Source organism: Gavialis gangeticus, unplaced genomic scaffold (genome assembly GCF_001723915.1).
Source record: "Gavialis gangeticus isolate Ggan-Ray unplaced genomic scaffold, GavGan_comp1, whole genome shotgun sequence".
NCBI classification, from domain to species: domain Eukaryota; kingdom Metazoa; phylum Chordata; order Crocodylia; family Gavialidae; genus Gavialis; species Gavialis gangeticus.
The window spans coordinates 5,902,538-5,923,783 of record NW_017729024.1 but is presented as its reverse complement, the minus strand read 5'-3'; the positions used below and the strand labels follow the sequence as shown (position 1 = coordinate 5,923,783).

At 44.3% G+C, this 21,246-nt stretch overlaps 2 protein-coding genes and 1 long non-coding RNA gene across 4 annotated transcripts in view; all 3 read right to left on the bottom strand.

Moving 5' to 3' along the window:
- Positions 1–5,307: 5,307 nt before the first annotated feature.
- On the bottom strand, positions 5,308–9,185 carry TEX43 (testis expressed 43). Its single transcript, XM_019516849.1, has 3 exons — positions 9,151–9,185; positions 8,138–8,246; positions 5,308–5,611 (listed from the first exon to the last, which is right to left on the bottom strand). The coding sequence occupies exons 1-3, from the start codon at positions 9,183–9,185 to the stop codon at positions 5,405–5,407; spliced, it is 351 nt and encodes a 116-aa protein (XP_019372394.1). The 3' UTR covers positions 5,308–5,404.
- Positions 9,186–10,589: 1,404 nt separating this feature from the next.
- PHAX (phosphorylated adaptor for RNA export) overlaps positions 10,590–21,246 on the bottom strand; it is a 27,042-nt gene continuing 16,385 nt past the window's right edge. For both annotated transcript variants that reach the window (XM_019516847.1, XM_019516848.1), the window contains exons 4-5: positions 14,660–14,743; positions 10,590–12,006 (exon numbers count right to left, since the gene is read on the bottom strand). In XM_019516847.1, coding sequence (XP_019372392.1) covers positions 11,713–12,006; positions 14,660–14,743 — 378 coding nt within the window. In that variant the 3' untranslated portion in view covers positions 10,590–11,712. The remainder of the gene's footprint in view (positions 12,007–14,659; positions 14,744–21,246) is intronic.
- On the bottom strand, positions 15,018–16,707 carry LOC109297206. The gene is made up of 2 exons (XR_002097241.1): positions 16,554–16,707; positions 15,018–16,507 (listed from the first exon to the last, which is right to left on the bottom strand). It is a non-coding gene; the product is annotated as an uncharacterized LOC109297206 (long non-coding RNA).

Genomic DNA, 21,246 nt, shown 5'->3' with positions numbered 1-21,246 from the left:
CAGTAGGGCTGGAACTTTCAGGTCCCTTGCAGACACCTGCCAGTTCAGCTGATGGAGCACCTATAGCTGTTCCCTTCTAGGACTATATGACCAACCTCAGCTGGACAGGACCATTGCAAGTACATCTTCACAGTCTTTGCCAGTGGGTTTCCCAGTTCTGTTGGCTATAGGAGGAGAACTGTTAGACGCAGGAATCCTGAGTTCCATTTTAAGTGTTGGAAAGGAGTGTACTCTGTTCAAGTGGAGGCTGGTAGTTGCAGCTATTCTGGCCCTAAGCCTGAAAGTTTCTGTCTTCTCCATTTTATCCTTGTATTAGTCCAGTCTGCTCCTGCTGGTTCTCATCCCAGTACCATTCTCTTCACCTGTTCCCACCACTTCCCATCTCTACCCCCCACTTTTCTTTCCCCTGGCATAGTTACCTTGCCCAGCTAACCCTTGTCTCTCAGTCAGGACTCTGAACTCGCCACTCATTGTCTTTTCCCATGAAATGCCCAGTTTTCTTGCCCAACCAGTCCCAGTTCCTTACTCATTTGATCTGCCTCTCCCCTCTAGTCATCTTTCATTTAGCAGGCTCCTTGCCTCATTGCCCAGTCCTCCCCATGCATCCTAGCTTCTTGCCGTAACTGTCTGGTTTCCAGTTTTCTTGTCCAGTAAATCCTAGTATCATCTTCCCCCTGCAGGCACTCATCTAATCTTTGTGTCTGTCCAGCTGGTTCCATGTCTCTCCCTGGTTTCTCCCAGTTTCATACTCTCTAATGGGTTAAGTCTCATTCTTCTTGTCCAAATAGTCCCATCCAGCATCATTCTGGGTCCCAATCCCTGTCTAGTCCCTCTCCCACAGGCTCCCTCTCCAACAACTAGACACAGATTCTTTCTCTCCAGTCTGCTGAGTCCCAGTCCCAGTCTCACTGGGCTCCTTTTCCAAAGTAGCTGTAGTTTGGAACCATCAGATACTGGGCTGTTGTGTCTTAACCAGTTTGAAGTATATGAGAGCATATTATGCAGCACTGATTTAGTTGGGGTAAGCAGCTCTGTCATACTTTGCTGAAAGTAGTTGCCTGTTCTCACACATTATGAAATATCCTCACATTTCACTGTCTGGAGTTTTGATTTATTAAAAAAATATGTCAAGATTTTAAGTTGCAAGAAGCCACTCTTGAGCATTTGAAAAAATAGAACTGGTCAATGCAGATGCTTTTTTCCTTCCATGCTTGTATATTTCAGCAATAGCTATAGAGAATTTTATCAATATTTCCATGCCAAGAAATAGCTTTTGGAGCCAGGAGTAGGCATGGATTGTTTCCAGTTACAAACACTGAAAAGAGACTTTTAATGGACACCACAATGTAACAAAATGATGCTGTGATAAAGTCCTATAGGATGAGTTTCTGGGGTGAGATTCTTGAGGCCTAGCATAGAACAAGTAGCCCGAGGGAAGGAGGATAATGGTAGCTTTCAGCTCTCTCTTGGCTATAATGCTGGGTCTATTGTTGGAAACCAAGCTTCCTGCTCTTAAAGCACGAGGCAGTAAATACTGCCTGAGCTAGAAGACAAGCTTATCAAGCCAATGCTGTAGTTGGTCATTAACCTCAATATATGATGCAATTACCATGAGAACAAGGCAGGGCAATACTGAGTGACTGTGAGTTACATTTGGCCCCACTGGGGAACTGAACCCAGGTCATTTATGTGAAAGACAGAAATACTATTCATCTTCCTGAAGCTGGTGGCTTTGGGAGCTGACATGCTACTAAAGTTGTATTTGGCATAACTGTGGCAGGCTGTGGGGATGATCTAAGTTATAGCAGCCCACCCTGGGCTGGCTAAGAGCAGCACTGCTGCTAAGAATGCCCACAGATTATCAACATGCCTGGCTCCGTCTTCCCTGGTGTGACCCTCTATGCCAAGGGTTGCCAGGCAGTAGTGTAGAACCATTTATGCAGCCCAGAACAGTATATACTTCATGGAAAATCTCCCCCTATGTAGCTGCAAGCCTTTTAAATGCCTCTGTATGTTGCAGTAATAGGGTTATTAACTCCTCCATTCTTTCTGGCTTCATATTTTTATTTCTGTATTGGTGAAAGAGATTTATGTCAGCTGGAGATTTATCCACAACTGCTCTAGCTCTGAAGGGAACAGTCATAAGCAGTAAAAATGTAATGTTACATTTTTCTTCTAAAGAAATATAAACGCAAATATTTTAGATTTGGGACCGCTTAGGGAAAAACACTATTGTTGTGATTAATATTTCTTGACTCATAATACTGAGAGCACATTAATTATGAATAAAAATATTCTTTAGGCCCTTTTACTCATTTGTTTCCATGGCAATTTTACTTATGACTCGTAAGGGCTTGTTACTTTGAAGACAGCTCCTTTGCTTTTCATCTACTAGTTGGGAATGAACCCTCTTCAGCCCAGAACACAGAATAATAGCTATTTGGAAGAGAGCACTCTATAAAGGGAATACATTTGAAAGTTAAGTTTTGGTGTATTTATTAAAAAAAAGGTATTATCATATAAAATACCAAGGTACGAACCTAATTGTCTTGCTTTAAGTGGTTGTAAAATACATATTTGTTATGGAAAATCTCTTTCTATATATCCCAGAACTTTAATAAATGCTGAACAGCTTTCAAATGTAAACCATGATTAATTTTTTCTACCAATGCAGCCCAGTATGCCATTAGCCTTCTTAGCAACTAGGGCACACTTCTGGCTCATATTCAGCTTATTGTCCACTGTAACCCCCAGGTAGGTTTCTGCAGAGCTGCTGCTTAGCCAGTCAGTTCCCAGCCTGTACTGGTACATGGACTTGTTCCTCCCTTAGTGCAGGACTTTGCACTTGTCCTTGTTGAACCTCATGAGATTCCTTTTGGCCCAATCCTCCAATTTGTCTAGGTCACTTTGAATCCTAGCCCTGCCCACCAGCATATCTACTACTTCCCCCAGCTGGTGTCATCTGCAAACTTGCTGAGGGTGCACTCTATGCCATCTTCCAGGTTGTTAATGAAGACATTGAACAAAACCAGCTCCAGGATTGACCCCGGGGCACTCCACTTGATACTGGCTGCCAACTAGACATTGAGCCATTGATTACTGTTCTCTGAGCCTGATGCTCCAGCCAATTTTCTATCCACCTTACAGTCTATTCATACAGCCCATACTTCCTTATCTTGCCTGCAAAAATATTGTGGGAGATTGTATCAAAAGGCTTGCTAAAATCAAGGTACACCACATCCACCAGTCTCCCCCCATCCACAGAGCCAATCACCCCATTAGAGAAGGCAATCAGATTAGTCGGGCACAACTTGCTCCTGGTGCTGACTGTTCCTAATCACCTTTCCCCCCTCCAAGTGATTAGAAATGGATTCCTTGAGGATCTTCCAAATGATTTTTCCAGGGATTGAGGTGAGGCTGACAGGTCTGTAGTTCCTTGGATCCTCCTTTTTCCCTGTCTTAAATATGGGCACTATGTTTACCCTTTTCCAATCATCTGGGGCCTCTCCTGATTACCATGAGTTTTCAAAGATGATGGCCAGTAGCTCTGCAGTCACATCAGCCAACTCTCTGAGCACCCTCAGGTACATCCCATCCAGCCCCATAGACTTGTATATGTCCAACTTTTCTAAACAGTCCCTAACCTGTTCTTTTGTTACTGCTGGCTGGCCACCTTCTCCCAAACTATGCTGCCAGGTACAGCAGTTTGGGAGCTGACCTTGCCCGTGAAGACTGAGGAGAAATAGGCATTGAGCACTTTAGCCTTTTCTGCAACCTCTGTCACAAGTTTGCCTCCCCCATTCAGCAAGGGACCCACACCTCTGATCCTTTTCTTGCTACCAACATCCTTGTAGAAACCCTTTTGTTACCCTTCACATCCCTTGCTAGTTGCAACTCCACTTGCGTTTTGGCCTTCCTGACTTCATCATTGCATGCCTCAACAATGCTCTTATATTCTTCCCAAGTTATTTGTCTAAGCTTCCACTTCTTATATGCTTCCTTTTGGGGATTTAGTTTACTGAAGAGTTCATTAAAACTAGCCAAGCTAGTCTTCTGCTTATTTGCTAGTCTATGGAAGGTTTGTTACCTTCCATAGACTAGCAAATTTTAGAAGCTACCTTACCTCACCTTTGAGGAGGCACTATCACCTAAACAAGGGGAAGGATGCAGTGGGTCAGCAAGTACAATGAAGAAAAATGAGAGGAAAGCAGGTTAGCTATTCAGCCTCAGATGACATTGGCAACACAGTAGATTCTCTCCAAGAAGACCATGGAGGATAAGGGCTGGAATTAGTACCCAATATCTTGGAGTTGGCAAAGGAAAACTGCATATGATAGGATGGTTTACTTAAATTGAAGGTAAGTATCTAAATGTCTACATTAGCAGTTCCCAAACTGTGGGTCGTGAACCCAAATGAAGTCACAACATCAGTAGATAGGGTCGCGATAAACAGGGATCCAGGTTATCTATTCATTGTGGAAAAAATATGGATTGTTTCCTTTAAAGGAGAAAAATGCAGGAAAATGTGGGTTTCCCTTTGCGGGCTGGAAGAGTTCCAGCCTGCAAGGGGCTGCTTGGGGCTGGGGAAGAGCAGGGGAGGGTGATTGGAGGCAGGGGCACATGCACATGTACATGTCAGCCAAGCGGCAGTGGAGAGCAGCTCCCACAGCTCCCTCCAGGTAAATCTATGGGGGCGGGGGGAGAGGACACAGGTGACACATTGGACGAGCAGAGAGGGCACAAGCAATGTGCTAGGTGGAGGGGTGCAGAAGGGTCAAGGTGACATGGCATGCGCCCCCCTGAGATTTCTACACCTACAGCATGGGATGGGCTGTAGCAGGGCCAAACCAGCTCCATATGCTAGGCTGTGGAGCCCCAGGGGGAGGGCAGCAGGGCAGAGAGCCTGAAGTCTGCGGTGGGCAGCTATGCCACCCATGGGTGGGGGGACCCGGGCTCCATGCTCTGTTCTGGCCACAGTAGCTGCTGCCTCCCACGGGTGGCAGCCAGGGCTTGGGTGATGCTGGGGGGGTGCAGTGGGGGCTGTGGGCCCTGGCTCTGGAGCACCTGGGAGGTGTGGGGTGCTGTGGGTTGGACGTGAGGGGCCATGCTCAGGAAATGGGGCCATAAATGGGGTCATGCTGAGGAAAAGTTTGGGAAGCGCTGGTCCACATGCTTTTGATAAAATATACGCTGAAGTGAAACATTCCTATGGGCCTAAGCAGGTTAAATTTCAGGCTGGTACAACTTGGCATTTCAAAGAGAATATCTAATCTATTTTAAAATGTTAATTCTACTTTGAAGAAAAAATTGCACTGCACAGCATGTAGGGGTTTTTTTTGCAGCAGATTTAAACCTCATGGCCTACACAGTTCCAACCTGACTGAAACAAATGAAAAAAGACAGATCAGAGTTTCTGCCGGCATGCATGAGCAATTGTGGACTTCTGGTATCTGGAGAGCGGACTATGCAAAGGAACATCCTGAATCACCATTTCATAAGAAATTTTCTTCCGGAGGAGTTTACGGTCTTCTCCATGGCAATGTCGTTCCCTGTGCTCCAAAAACAGACTGTCTTCCACTGCTCCAGAATATATCCCAGCAAGTTTTGCGTGCTGAGGAAAGAAATTTCAATGGTTATAGCTGGTGTCTGCTTTTGTCTTAAGTAGCCCTTTAAATAATTGTGCTGTTTACCTGAAAACCCTCACTGATAGGAGAACAAAGTATTAACTGATGGCTCAAAAGAACAACACTAAGCAAGAATTAAAGCAAATATAGTTGGCTACATATAAAAAACACCTAAGACAAATTTTCAAATAATTCTCCCATAAGCATATAAGCTCAACAGCAGTATATTGGTGTACAAAACCCACCAATTTCTTCAGGCAAATGCACGCTAGAATTGAGGTTCAAAATTATCTGTACACAGAAGTAACATTTGCCTGTCTACTTCCTACACACAGGCAGGCAAGGTTTGTTGGGTAGATGTGGTATCTTTTATTAGACAAACTAAATAGTTGGAAAAAAGTTCTTTGTAAGCTTTTGGAGACAAACACCCTTCTTCAGGCATTGGGAGACTCCACACACACACACGCACACCTAATCATTCACATAATTTTTTTTGACTGCTATATGCACCTATATTTATTTCTGTATGCTAAGCATGTCCAGATCATGTGTCAGAGGCGAGATTCACAAAGAAACCGAGAAGACTAAAATGGGACTTTGCAGTTTTAGGTGCTGAAGTACAACAGCACAAGTCACAGAAACCTCACCTTCAGTGCTTAGGCAAAGATGCCAGAGATGCCTAATTGTTTGCCAGAAAATTTACTTGGCACCTAGTGCAGCTACTCTGCATACCTTGAGAGGCCACCATCTTAGCACAGACAGATGTTTAGGCACCTGTCATCTGCCTAAGGTGATCTGGGATGCACAGATTATACACCCCCCCTTGTACCAAAATCCCCTCTGCAGCCTGATCTAGTTGGATTTAACTGCTTTGAGTTCAGCACTCACAGCCACATTCATTAAAAATCAAGGAGGGGTGGTGATAGTAGTATACACACAGTTATACATAATAGCCTAGTGGGTACAGCTGTCACCCAGGAAGTTAGAGATCTGTGTTCTAGGCCTTCCACAGTCGGAGAAGATGTGAATCTCCAACTCCCTGGGCTATAAACTAAACTTGAGTTTCTACAACTGTCTTAGGCAGTCATGGCCTTTCCAGACCAAAAAGAAAAGATACTTTAAACATGTTTCCATGTCCTTCCCTTAGTCTCTCAAGTCAGAATTCCCATTTGTCAATCCTGATACCATCATTTCCTACAAATCTCCTTTGTTCCCACCTCTTACATGCGCAGACCAGCTCATCACCGTTTTCACAACATTAGATAATTATACCACAGCTGCCACTTCAGCTCTGCTACAGTGTCTTTTAATTAGGAGGCTTTTCCTTGACATACATCTGCAGGCTCTATTATTTTGGGAAAATGAGAATACTGCTGCCCACTTTCTCACAAGTACACAGAAGCTAGGTCAGATTTCTCTCACCTCCCAAGTGGTCCACTGGCTCTCTATTCAAATTGCCTTCCATTGCTCTCATCAATCAGTTTAATTTGGCTAGGAATTTCCTTAACTCTGCTTAAGTGATTTCATTTTGTGTTGCACTTTCAGTAAGCGCTTCTGGAATACTTGTACCAAATTAAATAATAGGGGCAGAGGGTTAATTGCTAAGGAAGAAAATGGCTGGGGGTGGGGGTGGGGTTGGTGAGATTTCCCAGGAGGTACATAGTCAAAAGGTGGGCATTCACAACAGAAGATGACTGTTTCAGATGTCAAAAATTTCTGAGTTAACAGCTAATTCACTAATATAGACAAGACTTGCCTGGCCTGACCTTTTGCAATATTGCCAACTCTCGTGATTTTTGGCATTGTTCTTAAAGTCTACACTTTGGGAATATTAAAAACTTAGCTCTTTCTTTTATATATGTATATAAATATATATAAAAGAAAGTGCTACGTTTTTCACATTTTTGAGGCGTAGACTTTAAGAATGACGCCAAAAGTCATCAGTTGGCAACTCTGCTTATGTAGAGTTTAGAGGATGGCTTGTATGGGATGGTTTAGATAAGGATGATCCTCCCTCAGGCAGGGGCTGGACTAAAATCAGTGGTTCTCAACCTTTTTTGTACTGGGACCCAGTTATAAACATTGATGGCTAGTCCTGACCCAGTGCCCCTCACTCCTGACCTGCTGTCCCCTGCTCCCAGGCCCCAGCCCCCAGTGTGTGGGGCAGGGGATGGGAGGGGGGGGTATGTGGGACATGAGGGGTCCCAAGCAGCTCCTTGCAGGCTGGAACTTTGCCAGCCCGCAAGGGAAAAGCCACGGTTTCCCACACTTTTCTCCTTTAAAGGAGAATCCATTTTTAAAGTTTCCTTGCGGCTCTTTCATATATTCTTGCAACTCATGGGTTGAGAAACGCTGGACTAGATGACCTGTGGAGGCCCCTTCCAGCCCTATTTCTCTGTGATTCTATGACCTTTGGAAATCATGCCAATGGGAGCTGCGATTGTTCAGCACCTATGAAAATCAGGTCTCTATTAAGCTATGCTCAAGAGGAAATGGTTTCCTGCCCCTGCTACCTTTAAAGCAAAGTGCCTGTTCTTCATGTCTTCTTTCCAGGGCATCACATACCGCTCTGGAATCATCCCATGTTTGCGTGATAACTCTGGCAGATGGCAGTGAGTGAGCCTGGGGGACATAAAACATGTTTTAAAGGAGCGTTTGATAGCATTAAGGCAGAAGTCCATAAAATTAGTAGCTAAAACCAGTAAATCTATCCAATTCACAGAGAAAAAGCCTTTCGTATTGCAATTAGGATGCAGAAAAGCATTCCTTCCTTCCTGCTGCTAAAATGAATGATCTTACTGCCATTTCCTTCTTTGACTGGGGTTAGGGTGACCACTTTTGCAAAACCACCCCCTGGTAATGAAAACTTCTGCAATGAGCCCATCAGGAAAGAAAGAGCCAGGGGGATGGGGACAGGGACAGTTTGCTTGCTTGCTTCCACTTCCAATTCACTGCAGGCCCTGCTCACCAGGGCTGGGGAGGAGGACCCAGGTATGAATTACCAAGTAGTGCCAAGCTTGTTGGGGGGTTGTAAAGGCTGTGTCTGTGGGGGGCGGGGAGGGTCTCTGGTTTGCCGATCCCAGCAGCTTTGTGGACAAAGAGGGAAACACACACACACGTATGCACACACACATACGCGCGTGCACACATACATATATATATATATACACAAACATACACACACACAGATACATATACACATACACATATATACATATACACACACATATCTATGCATACACACGTACATATACATATACATACACACACACACACACACACACATATATACACGTAGCTTGCACTGCTATTCTGGGCGCTCAGGCTCCCAGGCCATGCCGCAGAGGGAGGGAGAAGCAGCAAATAAACAAGAGGCGAGGCCCCAACCCAAAGGGGATTCAGGGCAGAAGCGCCGGACGGTGCCTGATCGGGGACCGGGCAGCCGCAACCGCATCCCCGCCCCCTGCACGAGAGAGGCAGCCGCGCGGGGGCAGGCGGGAGGCGGGCCCCGGCCGGCCCCCCTCACCCTCGCAGCTCCGTGCTGGTGCCGACGGCGACCATGGCTGCCGGCCTCTCCCGCCCCCCGGTGCCGCGGGCCCTGCGCTGGGGCCGCTTTTGTGACGCCGCCGGGGGCAGTGGGGACGCGCCTTCCCTACCAGCCCAGCGCCCAGCCGCGCCGCCGGGGATGTAGACATGGGTGCTCGGGGAGGAGACACGGGGCTCCTAAGGAGCTTCCTCAGCCACGCATCGTCCCTTGAGAAACCGAAGAGCAGGCGGGGGAGAGCGAGACGCCGGTGCTGGCGGCTAAGGAGCGCGCGCTCCCCGCTGCAGAAGGGCTGCACCGTGCTCTAGGGCAGCGGTTCTCACCTTGTTTTGGGTACCAGGCCCCATTGATAAACATAGATGGCCAGCCCTGAGCCGGTGCCCCCCACTCCCGATCTGCTGCTCCCTTCCCCCAGCATGTGGGGCGGGGGGAGTATGTGGCCGCATAGGAGTCCCCCCCATGCAACTCTGCCAGCCTGCAAGGGAAAAGCCACCGTTTCCCACATTCTCCTTTAAAGGAGAATCTGGTTTTAAAGTTTGTTCACAACCCTTTCATACCTTCTTGTGACCTACTTTTGGGTCATGACCCACGGGTTAAGAAACACTGCTCTAAAGCAGCAGAAACCCTAGGGGTGGAGGGGTATCAAGTCAGGAAGAGAGAGACCTTCAAGGGAAAAAATGAGACCCCATTTTCATACTTTGTTTTTCAAAACTTTTATTTAACCAGGTTAGAAACAAGACACCTTACTTGGTCTAGCCCTTTAGGAGTCTGCCCCCACTCCATCCCTGGAAAACACATTTCAAGAAATCCACTTAGAAAATCCCAAATTTTCTCTTTTTGCACAAGCTAACCAAAACCTGAGCAAATGTTGCGGGGGAGGGAGGGCTCTCACAATGCAAGCTCAGTTGTTATGAGATCATGCTAATGAATTTGTAAGTACCTTTAAACTACTCCCTCAGTCATTTTGCTGCTTCCAAAGTAGTGCAGGCAAAACTTTGTATAATTTTAGGCATTTATTAACCCCACCTTTTGGAAATATTGATGTTACAAATCTCAACAGAAAACAAAAAGCCCAGGAACATTAAGTGTATGCATGTTCTTTTAAAGATGGATAAAAGCCAACATGTTTTTTTTTTTAAATGCAAATGATTGTCTCCCAAATCACTGCATTGAATTATCCAATTTGAGGAAACTCTCCTATTTTCATAAGCTTCAACAATCTTTCAAATCTATTCAAGTAAAGAACTGCATCTGGCTTACATTGGGTTTTTTATTTCCTACTGTAGTGAAATCCATGAGAATTCTGAAGGATCAGGTTGTCTATTTCCACAGTTGGAACATGGAGTTCATTAAAATGCTGTGACTAGCAAACTGAAAATGAAGTGCTCTATTTGTAAAACACACAACTTTGTATCATTAACATATTTCAGATGTCATGCATCTCAACAGAAATTAGTCTGCTACACTGAACACCCCCCTCCACACACACGGCTTAGCACTTCTACACCTACTACATCTTCAAATTACTATACAGATGTTAACAAAGTCAGGCATTGACACCTTCTTGGGAGAGGTAAGAATGACTTATTTTGCAGACTGGGGGAGCGGAAACCAAAGTGGAGAGAATTAAGTAAGAGAGGATGGTGGGCTCTGAACCTTGGGGGGTTGCCTTACAGGCCTGTGGTCAAAGCTACTTGCCATCCAAACAAATACTGGGGTGTAGTCATTTTGTAGGATTTCGTTTCTGCACATGTGGAGTCTGGAACAGACAGAAATAGTACAGACACATCTTCAAAAAGAAACTTGGATCAGCAGCAGCATCTAGCCCATTCAGCAGGAATTCAGTTGCAGTCAACAGACTTTGAGGCTAAAGGTTTGTACAACCTATGCCAGTTACAAAGATTACACCAAACAAGCAGTTAGCTTAGCCGACTCTTGTTATAACAACAACAAAAACACTCTGTCCTGTCCCATTTAAAGATCTAGAAATCATGGACTGCCTCCACTGCTCACTCTGAGGAAGTGGTTATTCAAGGGACTGACGATCGCTTTAATTTTGGGAAACTGAACAGAGGTCTTAATCCTATCAGTAGTACTATTTTTGTCAATACTTTGCCATATTGACCATATCACACCTTTAATACCATGTCTTACTGGAGATCAGATGTTCCATTACAACTATGAGTGGTGCTTGACTTTATATTTAATCTGTCAAAGTGAATGTTTGTTGCTTAAGCAGTAGCCCTGAGTTGATTCCAAAACTTGCTAAATGACTCAATTTAGGCAACACATACTGAAAAAGAAAACAGTCAACTAAAACACCTAAAACATTTTCTGGGGATTCAACAGAGCAACAAAATAGGACAGGTAACAGCTCTTCCACACCGTTAAATTTACATAATAATTATGTATTTTGTCCAGCATACAAGTGTTTCCCCATCATCTTTATTTGTGAAACTTATGAAAACAAGTTAGAAGTATAATAGAAAAGGCTGATTTAATATATTCATAGAGATATAGTTCAAGTGTTCAGTACATTATTGATTAAAAGATCTCCAAATCATGGGCATTATCCATTTCAATGGTATCCTCTGGATCCATCTTTATTTCACTGTGTCCTTCCATCTTTATTTCACTGTGTCCTTCCTGTAAGTCATCAAGAGAAGCCAGGGCCTCGGTTGTATCACTAGCAAAAGTTTCTCGAGATGCATCATCATATTCTTGAAGGTTGAGCCCTTTAATAGCTTGTTTCATCTTCTTCCCCAGAACTTGCATTCTCCTCTTCTTAGCAGCTTTTTTGTTTTCATACTCCTTTTGGTTTTCTACATAGAAAATTTCCTGGAAGAAGAAAAATATTTGCTTAACATATAATAACTACTAAATGTTTAAGAGCTAAGGAGAACCTAATCAGAACACGGAGTGCTCTATTAACCTAGTCATATGTTCTAAAATTATATTAACCTTTAAAATTAAAAAAAACCCTATTACCTAAGAAAAAGAATATGCAGAGGCTACATTTTTAGACAGATGCCCTACACACACATTTTGTTGCTGCATAATTTCACGTCTTTTTCAGCTTCCCTAGTGGAAAGAGTAACAATATAGAGGACCAGAGCAATATTTATTTAAAAGAAAACCCCTAATTTTTCTGGACTGAACCAAATTCATACTAAAGTAGATGGTCCTGTAGTTTGTAATAACAGAGCAATTCATGTTATTTCATGTCATCTCAAAAGGAGTGATAATTCAGCAGCCTCAGTACAACAAATTTAAATTCACTGTTCATACAATTCAGAGTGAAAGCACAGGCTGGGACTTGATGGAGAGCCTTAAGTGGCAGACAAACTGTAATAAGGAATAGGAGGGGGTAGAAAGATTGACTAACCTTGGAGAAAAAGAATTGAGAAGAGATAAGAAACTAGAGAATCTAATGGGGGCAAAGAGACAGGAGTGGCTTTAGGATAGACTGGAGGACATAGGGTACAAAGGGCTAAGGTTAGGGGGAGAAAAAGGCACAGAAGGTTTTGTGACACAAGAGCATGTTTCTTCCACAACTGGAAATAGAACCTAACTCTCACTGCTCCTCTTCTGTTAGCCAATATTTTGAAGCCCAGTGGCAAAGAGTGTGTCATCCCCCTCTAGTGCTGCTCAAAGAGGATCACAATGAACTACTGTAGTGTTATGAGTTATTCTTTTAAGTCTGTGTATGGATTTAAAAATCCCAAGCCCAAGAAGAACCTTATAAGCGTGAATATGACGCCACATGATTTTTGTATGTTCAAAAAACTCTAGAAACTGCATGTAAGAACCTTCATGAAATGAACATTAAGAGTGGCATTCAAGCACTAAAAGCTCAGGAAATGCAAAATGTAAGTTTCTCTCTGCAACCTTACTTCAGCCCCTTTGTGCAGACATATTGTGATACAGTCTTTAATTAAATAATCTACGTGGTTTTACTGTACCAGGTAAGTCATGCCCTTGCCATGATTCAGGGTTGTAAAATTATGGAGGCTTTTGTTTGTAGGACCCTGACCACATCTGTTGAGAAAGTTGAAAGGACGGGACAGTACCGACTGATGCAGAAGACTGTAAGAAGGGAAAGAACAGTCTAGCAATTAAGGTAGCTGAATGCCACTCTGAGGCACATCCCCATGAGTACACACGTGCACCTGTGGGCCACTCTGCTAACCTGCAGCACAGCAGTTTCTTTTGACACTGGGTGATCCTGTTCTAGCAATCTAGAAGCTGGAGCCTGGCTGGCATCCAGAGCATAGCCAAGTGGCTGGCTGGGCACCCTTGCTTCCCCCAAAGGCCCCCAGGACCTCAGGTACAGCTATGGAGGCCAGCACAGGCACTGGTTCCAGCCTCCCCTGCTGCACCTGGGTCCCTTTGCAGCGTGCCAGAGCGCACATGCAGGGGCATAGCCAGGGACAAATAGCAGTGGCACAAATATGTGCTGCTGGTATTTGTCCCCTGGTAAATGCAAGCTCCTCCGTGTGCATGCTTGTGAGGATGCACCCCTGGAGAACTGGACTCTATTCCTGTCTCTGCCATAGAGTTCCTACGTGATACCAAGTAAGCTGCTTAAACCAATTTTTCCACAAGCTGCCACTATTTGCATCTTCCTTGCTTTTTGGATACCCAATATGAAGCCTTGGGATAGGATCTGTAAACTGATATACAATACTAAAACTGAAAAGTCACTAGGTGGCCACCAAAATTGGAGGGTACTTTTGATTTTAATCCATGTTTCAGTTTCCTCATCTAAAAATGCTGTGAACAGAAATGTTCATTAATGCATGTGAAGCACTGAGTTATATAGTACCAAGTATGACAGAACAGCTGACAAAAAAAATACTAGCTCAGAGCAGGATTTAACTAGTGTGTAATCAATAAGGCACTGGCCTACACACTGTGCAATGAAGATAAGGCAAAATAGTGGACAGTTCTTAATTAAATGAGTATCATGCATTCCATGCACAGAATAAGGCGGAGATTTTGGTGGAACAAGTAATTTGCATTTTTTGTAGCTAACAGCCATATCACAGTTTAAGTGGACAAATGGGCTAGAATAGACAGTTGGCATTCCCTAATTCTAAAACCACTGGGTCCACAGCCTTAGTAATGTACTTTTAATGGGGGGGGGAGGGGAAGAGAGAGAGAGAGAGAGAGAGAGAGAGAGAGAGAGAGAGAGAGAGAGAGAGAGAGAGAGAGAGTGAGTGAGTGTGAGTGTGTGCGCGCGCAACTATAAAGCCATTGCCTTTTTGTATTTAGATACTTTCCTTGCCTGCTCAGGAATACTAATGGGAATTTGCCCCGTTACTCTACCATTATTTTCTTAACCAACACAGGTTTTTGTACAAGTTAGCCTCCCCTTGAAACCATGCATAAGAAGCACTATGAAAATTAAATAAAACAATTTTTTAGTTTTTAAAAAATTTAAAAAATTTTAAATTTACTGAAGACAGTGGCTGCGATTTGACGCTTTTACCTTGATTTGCTCTTCTTTGATGCTGGGTGTGTTTTTCAGGAGGTTTAAATAAACTCCCCCAGGTGTTCTTCTTCTGCTGCCATTCTGTATAAAGAGAAAAATAAATTATTCTCCATATTGCCACATTAAAATGGATTAAATATTTGTCATTTAATAAATCAAAAGTTCTGCCTTATTTATATTTAAGCAAGTCTTTATTTGCAGAAATTTTAATATTTGCACTGTGGTAGTAGTGACTCAGAGTCACTATAATGACCAGGATACTCTGGGCGCTTAGAGACTGCAAAGGCTGGGTCCCAGTATGTAAGGTATTTAATAAACATCCCTCATCCAAAGAGGTCTTGTTTGGGCTTGTTTCAGCTATAAAGACCAGTGACCCAATACAGCACTGCATGCTCAGGATGGTGAAGGTGGTGGGGCGGGGTGTGGGGTTTGCCTTTAAACTCTCTCATAGTAGAAAGAACAACTTACTGCCAGGTTAGGCGAGTAAGATTTACTGCGCATACTCCTACCCCACAGTAAATGGAAGCTAAACTGTAGTAACAGCCCTCAACGAACGGTGGCTATGTGATCATGGACTAGCTTCCACGTACCACAATGTTAAAGCATACGTATGAGCAACTGATGCATGGTAAAACCATGTTCCTTTTTAACCTGCAGTAAGTTGTTCTTACGACAAATATTGTTAGCTAGTTAGGTAACCATGTTCCAGGATTTATTTTCCCCAAAGTTCAATTACAACCTAAATGCCATGTCCTAGTGAGTGAACAGGTGGAGACAGCTTTTGCTTGATAATATAACAGGAATCTAAATACTGTTGCAACTATTTGTATTTCTGAAAACTGAAAGGTCTAAAACTAAGGAATTACACATTCAGATTCTCTCAATGGTTGTCTTTGGTGTGAATGTACTGAATTGACTCATGGCAATATTACCTAAAATTTCATTTATTAGACCCTGTGATGTCTGATAAATCTCTTTTATTTAAGAACTCTAGAGCTCACATATTTTCAAAATGTAGTGCTTTATTTAAAGAGAGATGAAATTACATGCATTTAGATGCATTAAAACCTTACTGCATTTTTAAAGATAATCCTGAAATCTCCCTCCTTGCACACATAATCTATGCTTCAGTTGAGTTTAGTGCTTAATGAAAATGTTAATAGTAGGTAGCTGTGTCATATGAGAGCAGTGGTTCCCAACCTTTTTTTGCCGCAACCCGCTGCTGGGAGCAGAGTGCAGTGGCAGCCCAGGGGCAGGGGAGCTCCGGGCACGTGGTGCGGCTCATCCTGTGTGTGCAGCACCACCAGCATTGCCCCCGTGACCCTCATATGGGTCATGAACCGAGGTTGGGACCCGCTGTATTAGAGAGTACATGGAGCTAAACTTTAGAAAAATGCAAATGTTCTGGACATTTATGCATACTGTTAACGATAACAAAATGCAACATTTCCCAGTATGCTCTTTCAATATCAAAGATCATAACTTTCTGCCAAATAAAAACACAGTATAAACTCAGGCTCTTGTTTTTATATTGGAATTCAAGTGCAATACACAAGTTCTAAATGGAAACAACTGAAGACACCTATACATTTATCGCATCAGTCCACAGAACCCTAACAAAAAATAGGAATTTGTTAGTTATGGCTTTGATTTCCAGCTGAAGAACTTATATAGCATACACACAAATCAATTGGAGGTACGTGCTTTCATCTACTTTTGGCTAGCAAATGCTTTAGTTTTTTGCAGTACCATACATTTCTTATTAAGTGAAGTCTACATAATTAGCTACAATGTTTATACATACATTTGTTAAGTAACACTGTCCACAGTGGTTGCCTGAAAAATCTGATTTAAAATACCTTATATATTAATTCATGTTATTAAGGCCTACCTAATGTTTTATAGAAAGCATAACAGCCCCTAATAAGCACAGAATTTCTTAATATGTACCCATCTTCAAATGGCTCAGTAGTCTTACTGAATTTGATAAGACTCTTAACCTTGGTTCTTAACTTCATCCATGTGAGTTGTTACCCAGGTCAGTACTCAATAATTCCTTTCATTAGGCGTATGTAAGCAAGATATAGAGGGGCTCTTGTCTACAAACTTACATGTGCAGGTAAAAGTGCAATGACATCTGATGCGCAATCCACAGAATCACAACTCCTGCCATGCCACAAGGAGGCGTGATTTTAGGATCATGAATTAGACTCCATCATGCCTTACTGCCAGAGCAGGGGGAGCTGGCAAGTAAACTTCCATGGCTGGAAGCCCCATCAGCCGACCTGGGCTTCCAGCCGTGGGGGGAAGGGCGGGGGGGCAGCTGTCTCTGTGGCAGGTAGGTCACAGGTGACAATGCCCCAGTTGCGGGGGTGCTTCATGCACCCCTGTGGCTGTGAGATCATGTCAGCTGTGGTGTCCTAGCCATGAGGTTGCATGTAGCGCCTCCCTGGCTGGGGGGCCTGTCAGCTGAGCTGGGGCATGTTCTCCCCTGGCTGGGAGCTAGCACGAACTGGGAGCTCTCAGGCTCAGAGTTGTACATGGCAGCTCCCTTTCCCATGATTGGGAGCTCCAGTTACCCGATGGGGTTCTCAGCCACAGGGGCCCCTGGCCAAACATTCAATTTATGACATGATATGAAGCAGCTAAACAGTATTACACATTTTATGGAATAACTTTGTAACTTGTTCCTCTTTTTATCAAACCATAAACTGAATGAACATGTGACAAGGTGACCATTTAAGGCATGATTACCTGGTTAATCATGCCTTAAGTGTAAGATGTAGATGGAGTCCAAAATGCAGCAAAGTTAAATGTATACAACTGTACCTTTATCACAACTGATGAAAACGAGGGAAGAATTATGAATACTGTGGAGTACGCCTAAGCCATCCAGCTCTTTTGACTTCTGGTATATTGCTTATGTATAGAGATCTACCAAATTCACAGTTTCTGTGGAAATGCTGAATTCAGCCAGTCTCCACAAAAAAGCCTGTGCCCCATGAAAAAGGGCAGGGACCACAGAAAGGCACAAAATTGGCAAGTTGGGGTGGGTGGGGAGGGCAAAAGAGCTGCAAAAACAGAAGAGGGCAGGAAGCCCTGGTACCCTGAAGCACGGGGGGAGGAGAGGGAGCAAATCAGAGGCTGAGCCCCTGCTGTAGGCTCAATCCAGGAGCCAGCCAGGGAAGCTGGGAAGGTTTTGGTGCTAGCTTTTAAAAGTGCCCACAGGCATGTTCCTGCAGCATGCATGCTTCGCTCCTGTCTGAGGAAGAGCAGAGATGAACATGAAGTCTTGTCAAGAATGCCAAACATGTTTCAGCAGCAGACCAGGCAAGATAGTATCCTGCAGGGACCTACCATGCAGACGGGGCCAGACTTCTGTACCACCTGTAATCGAACTCTGGATGGGTCCATGAAAGCCAGCATTGATTGTCACTTGGAGTTCTGAGGTACACATGAAGAGGAAGGCTGCTTCAGAGGCTGAAGGTTAGAGCAAGAGGCAAGTGACTATGTCTGGTGGCTAGAAACCTTTAAATACCATTTTGCTTTTGGGAATTGGCTTGTAAGTAAAATAGATATGTATTAGAACAATTGCTCAGGGGAATGGCAAGGGTTAACTGATTTAAAAAAAGCCTGTTTGTGACAGTTTCCTTCAAGGCCTACTGTGTCTGAAGCTACAGACACAGGCTGGGAAATTGAAGACACGTACCCCACTGTTCCATAACATGAACAGTGTACCCAAAAAGAGATAAGGGACTCTGTAGCATTGGAGCCAGGTCACAGTGCCCAACTGCAGAGCCCTTGGTATTTCCATCTCATCTCCAAATTAGGAGACTGGTAAAAGCCTAAATTAAGATGTGTGTGCATATGATGGGTTTGTCAAACAAAGGAATATGCTGACAGACCAGAATATGAATAGTATGATGACTACAGGGAGACCAATCAGTGATGCCTGGGAACGAAGAGTCATCAGAGGAGGAGAAAGAATACAAAAGGAGGGATTTCATAGCAACAAAGGATCCCCAAGAGGGGAACCGAGGCCACCGTGGACAGAGGGCACACCACCAGCCCATCTCAACCACTCCACTGGTGGCGGGGGGGCTTGGCTTTTGACCTCCAGGCTGCTGGCATCTGACATTCAAGAGAGAACCTCAGAGTGAAGCTTATGTATTGGCCAGACGTACCTTCCCTGTAGCCCTAAGACTGGAAGATACTGAGTCTACTTGCCTTACCTGAATTATTCTTATCTGCTATCACTGTGTATCAATAAAATTCACTTATTATCAAATGGAGAGGTTGAGGTCGGTTTGAGGATTTGGATCCACCCGGAACAAGGTATCTGGGTCATAAATCCAGTGCCAACAGTGACTTCCCTGTTTAAAAGGACCATAGAAAGCAGCTTGGCAAGGCAAGAGGTAGCATTTTCCTTTGTGGAAGCCTTTGCAATAGCAAACATCCTACTGGAGAAACTAGATCACCTGAAGTTAAGGGACAAACAAAATGTGCCAAATGCTGGCAGTTTTCCATGTGCCAACAAACTTTGCCAGGACTATCTCCCTGCTGGGACTGCTTCACATGTACAATCCATGAAGGCTACCTTCACAGAGTATCATTCCTTTTCCATTATGGCTGATGAAGCCACAGACCCTGAAGACAACTACATGCTGCACATTTTAATTATACCAGGGAGTTGAACTGACCAGGACCTGCCTGTGTTTCAAACTGAACTGGTCTACCTCACATCTGTCAATTTTTCTACCATTCCTAAGCAATTGTGAAGGTAGTTGTCAGCTATGGTGTAGACTTTAACAAGATCTCAGCATTCCTGTCCAACAGTACCATGTACATGTACAAGGCTTTCCCCGATGTGCTCCAAGGAATGCTGCCCAACACTCCTCATGTCTCCTGCCATGTGCACATTCTGTCCCTAGTAAGTAACATTTGGTATATGCAGTTCCCCAAGGTGGATAGTCTGGTGTCCTCTTTGAAGAAAGCCTTCAAGCACTGTCCGGGTCATAAGGTCCAGTACGGGGAGTCTGTCAACTGTCAAAGTGGAGATTCACATGGCACTGTGCTGTTGCCATCAGAGCCTGTGCTCACATGGTGGAATTCCTGGTTCAACACGGTCTGTTACTACCAGCAGTTTGCAAGCGAGGAGCTGGAAATCACACCCAGCACACGGTATGCACAAGTTTCATGATCACCTAGGGCAAGGTGACATTCAAAATCAAGTTATGTTTGTGGCAGACAATGACACCTTCATGGAGCTCCTGACCTTGTCTGAAGGCCAGCAGGCTGTGAATCACCATGCATACAAGGTGATGGATTTGATAAGCTGGGTTGAAGAGAGTGCATTGCAAGAACTGTCACGCTGCCCTTGTGAAAACCAGCACACAAGAGACCTGTTCCAGGCAATAGCAGTGAAGGTGAACCATTACTACAGGTATGACACATCACTGACACTGTGGTTCAGACAGCTGGCTGCCCCCTTCTTTAGTGCTGTTTGCATTTTGGACCCTAACCAGGTGTCTTTGCTGAGTTTTGACCCTCAGCTTCTGAAAGCAATTCCTGGATGGGGGAAGAGTATGACAATGAACATGCTGCTTATGTGAACTTCAAGGAGTAACAGATTCCTGTGTCCTGGGACTTTGTGATCAGTTTCCACACCTTTACATCCTGGCAAGATGTAGCAACACCATTCCAAAGAATGTGGTGGATGATGAGCATGTCATCTCAGTGTATGGACAAGTGTTCACCCACTGAGACAGAGAATGTCTCCAAGCCATTGTAGCTTGGTGCAGCATGCTTGCAGTTAATACATAGCATGAACAGCCTGGCTTAAGGTTAGCATTCAGTTTCAGTAAACTCCTTATTACAGGAGTAAACTCCCCCTTTAATAAAGATGTATATAGTTAATATTAATTACAATTCATGCTGTGCATGCTATAGCTTTATTTTTATAAGATATTTCAGTTTAGAGTTTGATTAAGTGCTTAGATCAAGGGTGGGCAAAATCTGGACTGTGAACCCTATTTCTGAACAGCACTTGCTGCTGCTGCCAGACTGAGCCCTGCTGCCCTGGCCCATCCTTCCTACACCCACTGCCAGGAATAGGACCTACGTGGGCAGGGCGTATGGTTGGGATGTGGCCACAGCTCGAGCCAGGGACACCCCGGGATCTTTCATAGTTTCATAGTTGGTAGGGTCGGAAGGGACCTGAAAGGATCATCAAGTCTGACCCCCTGCCACGGCAGGAAGGAGTACTGGGGTCAAACGACCCCAACAACATTTTCATCCAGCCTCCTTTTAAAGACCCCCAGGGTAGGCCTGCCACCACTTCTCTTGGAAGTTGGTTCCAGATCCTAGCTGCCCTGACAGTGAAAGTAGTGCCTCCTGTTGTCTAGCCTGAATCTACCCTCTGCCAGCTTGTGACCGTTATTTCTTGTCATTCCTGGTAGTGCTTGGGGGAACAGGGACTCCCCCAATGCCTGCTGGTCCCCCCTGACCAGTTTGTAAACGTCCACTAGATCCCCCCTCAGCCTTCTCTTGTGGAGGCTGAACAGGTTCAGGTCCCTTAGCCTCTC